Source organism: Lutjanus erythropterus, chromosome 10 (genome assembly GCF_056507025.1).
Source record: "Lutjanus erythropterus isolate fLutEry1 chromosome 10, fLutEry1.hap2, whole genome shotgun sequence".
In the NCBI taxonomy this organism is placed as follows: Eukaryota; Metazoa; Chordata; class Actinopteri; order Lutjaniformes; family Lutjanidae; genus Lutjanus; species Lutjanus erythropterus.
Window position 1 is genome coordinate 19,279,239 of NC_139326.1, and position 12,941 is coordinate 19,292,179.

A 12,941-nucleotide genomic window follows, 5' to 3' on the forward strand; every position below is an offset into this window, starting at 1 on the left:
TACATTAAGTGAAGCATGTAACAGTGAAAGTTCACAATTTTTCCTTGATAAATGACTTCTCAGCTCTCTTGTAATCAACTAATTTTGATTTCCTGATTGCCATCTGTATTGTTTATCCTTAGATGTTATAATATGTTGTATTTATGGAGTTTCATATGTATTGGGACTTTGGGAATTTCACGTGTGAACTGCATTTCCCATGGCTACTTGCAGAACAAAGCACAAAGCAAGCGTCATTCTAAGATCTGGGATTTCTTTATGTCAGACATTTTTCCTGATGAAGTTTAGTGACTGAAAGGCTTGGCTTTATTGTCAGATACTTGTTGGATGTTAAAGCAACTATTTGATATTTTCAATGACGACGTGAAAACAATGGCTATGTTTACATGCACATTAATTTCCAAATTTTTTAATTTGATGCAGGTCATGTCAACAGCATATTCCTATTAGATATTCTGTATTAGGCCTTATTCTAAATGTAGAATTTTCTGATTAAGACATATGGGATGCGCTGGTGTTATTATATACGTAAAGCATGTTCAGTATATGTGTCTAAGGGGTTTTCACTGCAGTCTGTAACCCACAGCCTCTTGTCTGTTTATGCTCAGCTCTGTGTATTGTAAATAAACCAACCAGCCAACAGTTTGAGGAATGGGGGAGACCTGCATGCACAAAAACAAGCCCATAATTCTGGTTGAAAGGAGAAACAGACCTATTTTTAAACATTATGAAAGACTTGGATATCAACAGGTTTTTGGCGATGCTGACCATTGAATGAATGCAAAGAGCCTGCGTTCACATGGTCAAACAAGTCTGCCGCTGGTGGAAAAATCCTATTTTAACACAAAGAAGTCTCCATACTGGGAGTAATGCCCAGCTGCATGTAAATGTGAGTATTAGAGAAATATTCATTGAAATTAGCCATATGAACAGCTCAGTAGGCATATTGTCTTTTTCAGAATAAGTACAAAAACCTGCATATTTTGTGCATGCAAATGTGGCCATTGTGACAGTGTGACAGCGTTTGCTCTTAATGATGAGTCGTCCAACAGAGAATTATCACCTGCATCTGCAGTTCCCCTCGGCTTTATGGAGTGGAGTGAAAAACCTCTAAAAACCCACTGTACACGATTCACTCAGCACCAAACAGCCAACAGATGGTCATAGTGGAGCATTTAGCAGCTAAAGAACTAGATATTTCTCTCAGGAGTTTATAGAGACCATAACAAAACTAAAACAGCTTTAAATGAATAATGTTGCTCCATAACTGTTGGATGTGTCAATAAGACGAGCTATAGCAAACCATTTGAACTAAAAAAGTTATGCTATATCAGTGTCTTCTTAACAGTTCTGTAGAGTAACAGAAACAAAATAATAAGAACAAAGAGTCGATCAATAAAACAGAAAGAGAGCATAAACTGATAATAATACAGGCTCAGTGAACGCAATCACAGGCAGGCAGATAATGATTTAATAAGAACGCTCCTGAACGATCCAGAGGAGTAATAAATGTGGAGGGCCTTGTTTTCTCCCTGTTTGAATTTGGTGTTTACAGTCTATTTTTGTGAAATTAGGCGTCTTTCATTTTGCAGTGAAACTCAGACATTAAACACAAAATGTGCACGTCGGACATAAACAGTCGGCTGAAGACAAAAGACAAACATGACCTCACGAGACAGAGAGCTGTAGTCTGACATCCCTCTGTCTGTTTTACCCTCCAACCTATGTAGATATCCAGGGATGTTCCTATCTGTGATTTCTGGAAGAAAGAGGGCGCTCTGACCTGGACCACCACCGATGACCCTTATCACAGCGACTCTGACTGTGACGAGCAGGATCTGTGTTCCTACAAGGTACAGAAGTGCACTGCTGGGCCCCTCTGGCTTCTTCACATGCCTCTGTGAAGCACCGGAGGTTATACGAAGGGAAAAATGTTCCGTACAGCCTACAAAAGATGACACCCGAGGTGACTGCCTACAGGGCACGTACTAAAATACCAGAAACACCACATGAAAAAGAACTTTGAAGTAACTAAATCTCCATTACAAAAGCACCTACACAGTTGAGTTGCATTACTTGAATGCTTATTAGCGGTATGTGTCAGCTTTAAAAAGAAGCCTTACTGTCATGACGGTTATATGTGATTTCTCAAAGCAACACAAGGCAGCTCACAAACTTCCAAAGGGACCAAACAGCCAGCGCTCACAAACACCGCAAAGTGACTTTGAGGTGACAGCCTCAGGAGTCCCTGATTGTACATGTGATACTCACACTGCATAAAGAAAGAGCACCAGTCAGTCCTCAGTAGTTCTGGACAGTATGATCTCAAATTTATATCACAGTGTAAGTCGGAGCATGGACAGTAACAGTATATTCTTTTTTATTCAAATTTCATCAATGAAAAATGAAAAATAAATCATAAAATTATAAAATAGGAAAGCATTTTTCAATATTGATCATCCACAGCCAGATCTACCTCTTTCCAGGTCATACTGAAAAACTTTAAGAGTGTTCAACGAGAACGGCTCCCATACATTTAGTCTGCAACTGATTCTAAGCAGCGGGAGCAGCAAACCTATGATGAAGAGTCAACTTCGATGGGCTTGACTGACGCTGGATATAATGAACTGGAGCTGGATGGGGGGTGAAGTGATCGTCTCAAATGACAGCTGACAACAGCAGAGGAGAACAGATTTAAAGTTTGACAACTGGAGTATGATTGGCTGATGGAGATCATGGAAAAAACTTGGTTTACCACAAAAAATTGAACGCCTATAATCAGCTGATTAAGTGGAAGCAGGAAGAGTGAGAGAGAAGATTGTGAATGAATGAATCGTAAAGATGGTCTTCCTGATTGACCTTATGCTGAGCTTCATTATTAGGATTTATTCACAATCAGTCTCAATCAATCAGACTTTATTTATATAGCACAAGTCATACATCAAATGCTCATACATCAAACTTGCTCAGCGTAAAAAAAAATATATAAAATGTAAATAAAACATTTGAACAAATAAAAAATATAAAAAATAATAGATAATATTAACAGTGAAGTGCAAGGTAAAAAAAAAAGCGGTTGAATTTTATCCAAGTTGCAGCTAATCAATAACTTTTATTGGTAGATCAGAGAGGAGGGCGTTACAGTAATCGACTCTACTGGTAACGAAGGCATGCACAAGTTTTTCAGCTTTAGCCTGGGAGAGAAGCGGATGAATCTGGCAAGATTCTTTGTTTAATAGAAGGCAGACTTTGTCATATTTTGGAAATGTGTTTTAAGAACATTTAATGTGCAAAACTGGAGTAATAGAAAAAAACAAAACCTGTCCTCAACTATGTCAGGTAAGTTATTACCACCTCTTATAACCACTGATGTGATTTGCAGGTTTTTCTCCTCTGGTCTTGTCTGACTTTTTACACTCTGTCCATATAATGAAAGTAACACCGGCCTTTTTAGCAGCTCTTCCTCGTCTTCGTGGTGGTGGTTACAAACAAGCTACAGTGAAAGCTGCCTGCCTGCTGCTGTAGTCTGTTTAGCTTAGTTTGTCACATATCATAAAATTCGGCAAAGCTTCAACATTATCACTTTTTTTTATCTGTACTTTTAATGTTTTGGTGTAATTAATTATGCTGTAGCTTCTGCCCTGCTCTTTGAAGTGAAGATAGCCTGAAGAAGACAGAAAGCAACATTTTAATTTGCTCTCTCTGCAGCCTTTCATCCACCAGTGCTATGTTTTACACAAACACAGCCCGCTAGCTTGACTCTGCAGTATTTCAGCAATTTATTTGTTTCAGAACAGAAGAGCAAAGGCTCTAAAGTTTTCCATACGTTTAGCTGCACAGGCTGATGATGACGAATTAACAACTTTTTTTTTTTTTTGATCAAGCAAAGGGAGGGGTCTACCAGTCAGCATAGTATAGTCAAGATTCATACCATAGGGCATATTTAAACCAGTGTACACTCTATATGTTTTATACTTTCCCACCTGAATCCTTAGTATATGGATAAATCACCATTGTCAATCACTGAAACACATCTTTTCTTATTTTCAGCATGTCAAAATGCAATAAAAAGAACAGACTCAAAGGTACAGTGAGAAGTTTTAAGATTCAACAAACAGTAACATTGACACTCAGTGTTTCTCACAAAAACATATTGAGTCCATAGTACAGGTATCTTAATTGCAGTTCTTGCATCAGAGAAGATTCTCAAAGCCCTGAATATATTGAAGCCTCCATTGTGTTTACATCAGTTTGACATCTTAATGGAGCCTACGGAGGTCCAGGCAGGCACAGAAGTTATTAGTCACATGTTCCATAACCTTGACATTCAGGTCCTGACTGAGTGTGATAAACAAATGAAAAAGATTAAAGAGAAGCACTTTAAATATACCAAGCTCTCAAAAAAGTATTAATGATGGAACATTTCGGCCTTCAAAGTTGTCATCAGGCAAACATCCAGATGAGCAAAAAGCAGATTGTTTATATACAGAAAACATGGCAGCTTCTCCGCACATGATACCAATAAACACCCATTATCACAAAACTATATACTAGGGGGCTGCAGTGGGATTGTCCGTCCGTGACACGTCCTGTGAAAATCAACGCAAATCTGGCGGGAGCGGGCAGTGGTCATAAAATGAGCTGCAGATCCCAGGATTTAGCAAGTGTTGCCAACTTGATGTTTTTCTTGCTAGATCTACTGACTTTTCAGAGCCCTCTTCAGAGTAATCTGTGTACAGCTCTGTCTCTCTGTGCCAACAGTCCCAGAATAGGTGGACTTCAACCAGCGTCTCTCCCTCTCCCTTCTCTTGCACTGTGTTGCAGGCGGCGGCTTGTCCACCTCCCTGCATCAATGGATTAAATGTCCCTATAGGTTGTAAATACTAGAGTTCATTCAAGCTTCTCTTTCCCTTTGTATATTTTTTAAAAACATGTTTACTTCAAATATATGATGTCACTGTAGAAAGTTGACTTGAACATGTTTATTTTACTTTCCGTTTAATTGAAAAACTGTGATTAATATGAATGTAATGATATGCTGGAACATAATTTCATCCAGCTGGTATGCATCTCTATTAATATGTCAGAAAAATAGCGTGTTTCCCTGCAGGACTGGAGGAGACACAAAATCAATGAAACTCTTACTGTGCGGGAGTTAATGTTCAGAAATCCAGTGGGAGTGGAAAGAAGGGGACACGCATATTGCAGGAGCAGAACACACACATTGCGGGAGCTGGCGAGAATGGTCAGAAATCCACCGGGAGCTAGTGTGAGAGAGATTAATCTACTCTCTACTACATGTGCATAAAAACATCTAGTTGTCCTACAATAGGCTCTGGGGTAGGCAAACATTTATATTCAATTCTATTTGCATTGAGCAAGTAAGATGTGGGCGGCAGTTCAGAGGTCTACACTCAGGCTTGCTTATTGTATTGACAATTTTGTTTTTTTTTATGTGCATAATAGTACATAATAGATCGGTTTGGGATGATGGGTAGGGTTTTTTTTTGTATATTTTTTGTCTGTCTATATTTTTTGTTCACATGGATGTTTGGCTCACAAAGACCTTGAAGGTTGAATTACTGCATCATTCCACATTTTTTGGGAGCTTGAAATAATCATTGTGTGGATTACCTCTGTTTTTGTTTTGTATGATGCTTTTGTACTTCACCTTTACACTGCTGGGATTGGATGTGCTCAGATGATGGTAGTTGGGATACTGTCATTATTCGCCACCCTCTTTTTATCAGAAAATTTGAGGAATATTGTAACTATCCACAATAAACTATGCAGAACACATACAAATAAGTTCTTTATGCCTACCTTTGCCGCAAGCAAGTTTACTTACTAGTCCAGTAAAACCACGGCCACCTCCACACTGGTATAAAACCCTCTATCTGACTTCAGCTTTGCCTGCTGAGAAAGAGCCTCAACAGTGTTTACACGGCTTTACTCTTTTCAGCTCTAATCTTTTAACTTTGTCCAGCCAGTGCTTTCACTCTTCTTCTCCTCACGCCTCTGCTCTGGTGCCCTCAGCTCAGGCGCTGAACAAGGACAGCAAACACCTCCATACCAAACAATGAAAAATGTTCCCTCACCTCCTCCTCTACTGCCTATTATCAGTTAGCCTGGCTGAATTCACCTCAGGTGGTCTCACAAAGGAGGCTGGCAGTAACACAGCGATAATAAGTTTATGATTTATGCCCCGACAGCTCATCTTTAGAAACTTCATTTTGTTCGCTGACATGTAGAACTCTGTTTATCCAAAGGCACCTTTTTATTTGGTTTTGTGTTAATGTATATTGAGTTACTTATTTAACTCAGCCATGTAAGCTATAGTGATATATTCTCTCTGGTAGCAAGGTTCAAGGATTTACAGTATATGATTGTTTATATCCGCTAAACTTTTAATTGATGGCCTGAAGCTGAAAAACTTTTTTTTTTTGACCAATATGTGAATTAAGCAGGACAATAATTTTTATTTGTGTTGTTTATGTAATACATAAACAACAAATACAAATACTGCTTTGACATTTTTCATGTCTTGTTACTTCTGGAACATATACTCTGATATAGATCTATCTAATTAGTTGATATCGGCCAGTATATTTGTGTCTGTATTTTTAGTTGCTGCTGTATTCTTCAGGGGACCCTTTGTGCATTTTTAAAAACAATTTATTCATAGCTTCTGGTTTGCTTTTTTTATGCACCCTTTCATCGCTGGAGGTATTGTGCTTTTGAGTTGTCCGTCCCATTATCGTGAACACATTATCTCAAGAACGCCTTGAGGGGAATTTCTTCACTTGGATGACTTTGGTAGTCAAAGGTCATGGTGACCTCACAACACGTTTTTGGCCATAACTCGAGAATTCACACTAGTTATGACAAAATTTCACATAAATATCTAATGAAGGACGAGGTGATGACATTTTATATAAAATAGACAAAGGTCACCTTCACTGTGACAACATAACAACATGACAACACGGAAACACTTGAACTAACATGTAAAAATAGTCTCTAAGTGGAAGATAGCATGTTTCTCACTGGAAATTGTTCTCGGGAATCGCACATGTCAATATAGCAATAACTTCCATTTTGCCTAAAAATACATTCAACACCTTTAATTAAATCCTTTCAAAGTCTTCACTCCATATTATTTGAGTTTTGACATGGACATAAACTGCAACTGCGGTGGTGTTTTGAGTGATGATGTCACACTAAAATGACCAAAATGCATCCCTCGCATTAACCTGACACCCCCCCATCTCCATCCTCTAATAACAGAGAGAGTGGAGGGGCAGAGGGGTTATTGGGGGGGGGTTAGTTTAATATGTTGGTGTAGTCTGCCTGCCTGGCTGATTTATCCTTTATCTGACTCAGGTTTGTGCAAGATCAAAATGGCTGTGGCCATATTATTAAACTACTATTATTAAAAAAAAAAAAATACAGAACCAAAAGAGGCATTTGTGAATTGGATCGGTTGTCCAAATTCACCCGCTGCATGCAACCGTGAGACGTTTATTCTAGTTTTAGTTTTATCTTTATTATGATGGGTTTTTACTCCTCATGCAACCCTTCTCATGACTGTTGTTCTGACCGCCCTCACTTTGCTCTCTGCCATGTTTATTTTAAAGTTCTACTGTGAACTGAAGCTTGTAAGTGCTCCCCATTCACATTATGATTGAATTAGCCTTATTGACTAAATGGCGAGCGCTCGTTGAAAAATTGGATGGGCTCCATTCAAAATGTCACACTGCGTGAACTATCACTTGATACGTATTTTTAAGCACATTTTGTGGAATCGTTTGTAAGTAGCATAAAATGAGCTGAGCGGCGATAAATACAAAGTGGCCTGATAAATGTACTACACTAGGATGAGTTCATGTTTGTAGCAGAAGAAACCCATAATAATCTGCTGCTGGCTGACCAGTATGCTGCACTGGTATGATCATCCATCCCTTGAGAGACTTTACATTTCATAATGGTTTTATATGGCCATGTAATGAGCAAGGAATAGAGACCAGCTGCATCCTGCAATATATAAATATTTATATGTATAAAACTCCCATATGTTTTCACATTACATGACTCTAATAGCCCCTTACACACTGTTCAACTATTTATAAAGTGCCTTAATGAAGCCGCAGATTTATGACTTACTTCATTTACCAGATAGAACCATTAACCCTGTCTTTAGGGTAAATGTTTGAATATGTGAATGCAGAGCAGAAGTAGATCTGAATCACTGAAGCAGATGAACGGTTTCTGTATGGAAGAATTGTCCAGTATATACACAGGGTTCAACATTAATGTTTTTTTTCTTTTTTCACTTGCTTGGTCGTTCTCACCTTGCAAGGCAGCTGGAGAATCCATCTTGCCAGGCTTCAAGTTATCTGTTTGTGTCCACACTGAAAGTGGTGCAGCTAGTCAGTGTCCTAGGAGGGACTACTGGCAGCTATGGGTGTCCATTGAAGTGTCTCGTCTCAGACAAACTGGCAGCTCCTGAAGAGGTTAGCGTAGATACTGCGATAGCACCAGTTGTATCAGAACTGGAGAGTATTTCTTCTGGCACTAAAGGCTTTTCTTTTTCAATTCGAGTTTTGGACAAATCCTCACATCACCCAACTAAACACCTGTTCCATGATTATTTAAATTCTAGCTTGCACTTCAGATCATTCTCACAAGTGCTCAATTTGTTCTGCACATGGGCAGCTCTCTTCAGAGATGAAAAGAAAGGTGTTTACTTGTTTTTACCAAGTGAGTTTTTTTTTTTTTTTTGCCCCAGGCAAGAATGCAATCCTTGTTGTTGAGCCCTAATGCACTGTATGGCCCAAAATATGTGGGACATTTGAGCATTTGCTTGCACTTACGTTTCCTCACTTGCTCTAAGGGAAAATGGTATGTTTTAAAGCATGTACTGTACTAGTCAAAAGCCTGGACACATCTTCTCATTCAGTGCTTTTTCTTCATTTTTATTATTTTTCTACATTGCAGATCAATACTGGACACATCAAAACTATGATATCAGGAAGTATGTAGAATAATATAAGCAAAAAGTAGCAAAAGTAAGCAAAAAATGTGAAAACAAGGCAAAATGTTTTGTTCTTTAAGAATCTGAAATCTAAAAGACTCTCTCACACTGTCTTCTGCATTTGCAATCAGAGATTTACTAACATTGTAATTAAATCTTTGATTGCAAGTGCAGAGGACAGCGAGGAAGTGTCTTTTTGCTTTTTTTTATATATACATATATATATATATATATATATATATATATAATTTTTAATTTTAAACAATAGTGTGCTTTCAGCTTTTGGTAACAGTTGGGGGCACAATCTTTTCTGCTTTTACATAACAGTTCTGGTGTGCAGAAAGCAGTGTCCATAATTAAATGATTTTTTTTTGGAGTGGCCTGCTCAGAGCCCTGACCTCAACCTCACACAACACCAACACCGAATGTGGCCCGACCTCATTACCCAATATCACTTCCACTCTTATGGCAGCCAGGGTTCAAAATCTGGTGCTGAGCTTTGCCCAAAGAGTGGAGGTTGTTACAGCAGCAGATTAATGCCCATAGTTTTAGAATAGGATCAACAAATCATATATGGCTGTTATGTTTGCATGTCCATATACTTTTGGCCATGTAGTGTACACATATTTCAGGACTTGTCCTGTATGAGAGCTCTCTGATGAGGACTGGATAAAGGTAGAATGTTCAATTTATTCATCTCTAAAATCAGAGAAATTACAGAGCTCCATCCTAATCAACCAAGACTGATTGCAGAACATCAGAAATAAATACTGATGGAATAAATTCACTGACAAAAACAACACAAAACTATATTCTTCAAGAAAAACTTCAAAAAGAAAAGATAAGGATTTAATTAAAATGAGAGTTTATGTTCTCCGTGGACATGTCTGTGTGTACCACTCTTTTATCTCCTGTGGGATAAAAGAGGAAAATTAAAGCCATTAAAAAAAGTCCAAAACATTGTGAAGACACTGGGTTAGTCTAGTCTTGTTGGGACTTATTTGATTTTTATATTTTGTTAGGTGTTTCAGTTATTTTGTCCTTCCCTTCTGCCTTCAGTATACATTGACGGAGTGTTGTGTGTTTTTGACTCAAAGGTTTTAGCTTACATGAACATAAAAAGCAGAGGGATTTGAACCTGGGACACCCACATAAAAGTATTCTGCCCCACCAAGTGTTACTTTTATAGTATTGTGCTCTGTATCCTGCAGCAGTATTACTTTCTGGAGCCGACAGACCAACTGACTCACTGCAGCGGAAAATGCTCTTTTATTCCTGCTCTCCCCTCATCCTCCCTCCCTGTTCTGACCACTTTGGTCTCTGTCTGCTTCTCCAGATAAGGCAGCCAAGTCAGTGTCCAGAGATGCTATTCTTCCTCTGCAGCATGCTAGCTGGTCATTTGAGGACACTGTGCTGGACGACCAACGGACTGAGCCTTCTGCCTACACCTCTGCCAGGTATGTGCACTGTATTTTCAAGGAACAGTGTTTTGTGGTAACTTGGCAAGACATTCACTTTGCCATTTAAAGGTGCATGGTGCAAAATAAGACTAGAATTTTAGTTTAAAACTTAAAAAAATGAACTACTTTGTGTGAAGAAGAATAAGCAGTTATGACTTTTAATGTCAAAAACTGTCAATGTTGCAGTGACATCTACTGATAACTGTGTAAATGCAAACACTCACCCAGTGATCTGAGCTGCAGGTCCAGCTGGCTAAGGGCAATGAGCTACATGGCTAACTGAGCTAAAGGCAGCCAAAGATAGTTACAGGACAAAGTATAAGGAGCAGAAGTTAGCTTGCCTTAACTTGATTAACATTTTTATTTTCATGCAGTTAAAAAAAAGTGGTAAAAAAGAGTGCACACACATTCATGCCATATTAAATCAAAATGAATGGTGGTCTTCATGTCTCTGATATTTATGTCACCCTAAACCATCTGCAGTGGCCTGCTGTACCGCCCACCAGTCATAAATAAACAGTATGATAACATGTCAGTGAACCCTGAAAACTGTGTATAGTATCTGAGCAGACTATACTCGCTTTGCTTTGAGAGGAATAATTGGCTCTATTTTCACGTCTTTTTTTGCTGCAGAGGCTGAGTTTATGGCTCAGATACACTCCCATCTGTGTGACACAGCAAATAAGAAGAAACAGCACTATGGTGAGTTCAACCTGACTTCCCTTTCCAAAAGCACACACACACAGACATCCACGCACACACTAAGATCTTCCATTTCTTTATGTCATAACTTCAATGGCTTGTCACCTTGCCTTTTCCCACTGATTCAGCCTGTGTTGTACCAAGTCAGCAGAGACCAGAGAAGAAACACCGAGCAGCTCCCCTGTTCTCGTCACATGCTCTCTCCTTCTTTAAAAAACATATAAGACCGTCAGAAACTACCCAAATGACACCCTTCGATAATACTTAGTATAGTATGATCAATCCCACTGGTAATGGCTTTGTTCTGTTATCCCGACCTGGTTTTTCTGTGTTGGATAACTGTCTGTTCTTTTGATTCATGTATGCCTTTGTGCCGTATCTCACAGAGAGCTGCTCAGAGGAGGCTGCAGACACTGCAGTTAGAACACTAATAGACCTGGGGGTGAGTGACAGCCTTTATGTGTGTCTGTGTGTTTCCAAGTCTGTCTGTCTGCGGAGAATTAAAGCTCGATTCAGGACTGAAAGTTAAGGCACCGTCCAACTCCCAAAAACTCCAATTTTAACATGACTCTGCTCCGATCTAACAACTGGTCAATGGTTGGTAGCGTCTCTCTTGAGTTCAGCATAAAGGAACAGGAATTCAACCTGATTCTGATGCAACGAGAGAAACTGAGCCTGACTCGAGCGAGCCATATCCAATCATGTTTGAGGCAGAAATGTCAATGCATCAAGAGAACTCACTGGGCCAAGGACACAAATGATTTAAAATGGGAAATTAGAATAGTGTGGTACAGACAACAACACTCTCTTAACCATGCCAAAGTGATTTGCATTTCATTTTGTTATTTAAAAAGAAAAATACTGGTATCCTTTTAACCTAATCCTATTATTATTGTCTATATCCACCTTTACCACACATTTACTGTCATCATGTTTTCTGTGTTGAATGTCATTTGTTTTTTTTAGATCATTTGGAAATTGTCTGAAATACACTTTTGGCACAAATGTAATTGCTGTACAAGATCACAAAGACTCTACATAAAACACAGCTGGAATCAGTGGTGTACTTAGGTACAGTTTTGATAACAAGTACTTCACTTTAGTTCTTACATTTTCTGCTACTTTTTAATAAGTTCTAAACAGCAGAACAGCAGCTTCAGTGCTCCATCTGTCTCTGTACAGGATGCATTCAGGCACAGTATTGACTGTAGCTCACCTGTATTTTTGCAGCACTTCAAAATCCAACACACAATCACTGTAAAACAGAAGAAACTGAAAGCTGTGTGCAGCTGTGTAGACAGCTCTTAAGATTCAAATACAAGTGTATCTGTTCCACCTGACACATCTGAGATTAACAACTTTATCTGAAAGCTATAGGTACTACTGTTTGGAAGAGGATTGGGACCACATATGAAAATTTTATTTGAATTAGTTTAGAGTCAGTGCTTGGTTGCAAAAAAAACAGTTACGGCAAGGTTGCTCTTATTTTCATTGAAGAATGCCTTGCATTAAAAGGATTTCTTAGGATGCTGTAAGGGAAAACCCTGTGATTTGTAAGTGTTAGTTCTTAAGCTACTTACAGACCTTTAACAACCATTTTCAGTGAGCCATTCCAGTCTCTAGAAGTGAAATGGCTGATTGAAGAGGATGTGGAGATACCAAGATGCATTTTATTGGGACATGGAGAACCCACTGGACACTGAAACTCACTGTCAGTGTTCTCTCAATCTCCTTTCTTGCTGTCA

At 38.8% G+C, this 12,941-nt stretch overlaps 1 protein-coding gene across 1 annotated transcript in view; it reads left to right on the plus strand.

The window, feature by feature from the left end:
- gpat2 (glycerol-3-phosphate acyltransferase 2, mitochondrial) overlaps positions 1-12,941 on the plus strand; it is a 147,946-nt gene that overhangs the window by 133,121 nt on the left and 1,884 nt on the right. Inside the window, exons 19-22 of the mRNA XM_084728525.1 lie at positions 1,731-1,853; positions 10,371-10,491; positions 11,128-11,196; positions 11,583-11,638. Coding sequence (XP_084584651.1) covers positions 1,731-1,853; positions 10,371-10,491; positions 11,128-11,196; positions 11,583-11,638 — 369 coding nt within the window. The remainder of the gene's footprint in view (positions 1-1,730; positions 1,854-10,370; positions 10,492-11,127; positions 11,197-11,582; positions 11,639-12,941) is intronic.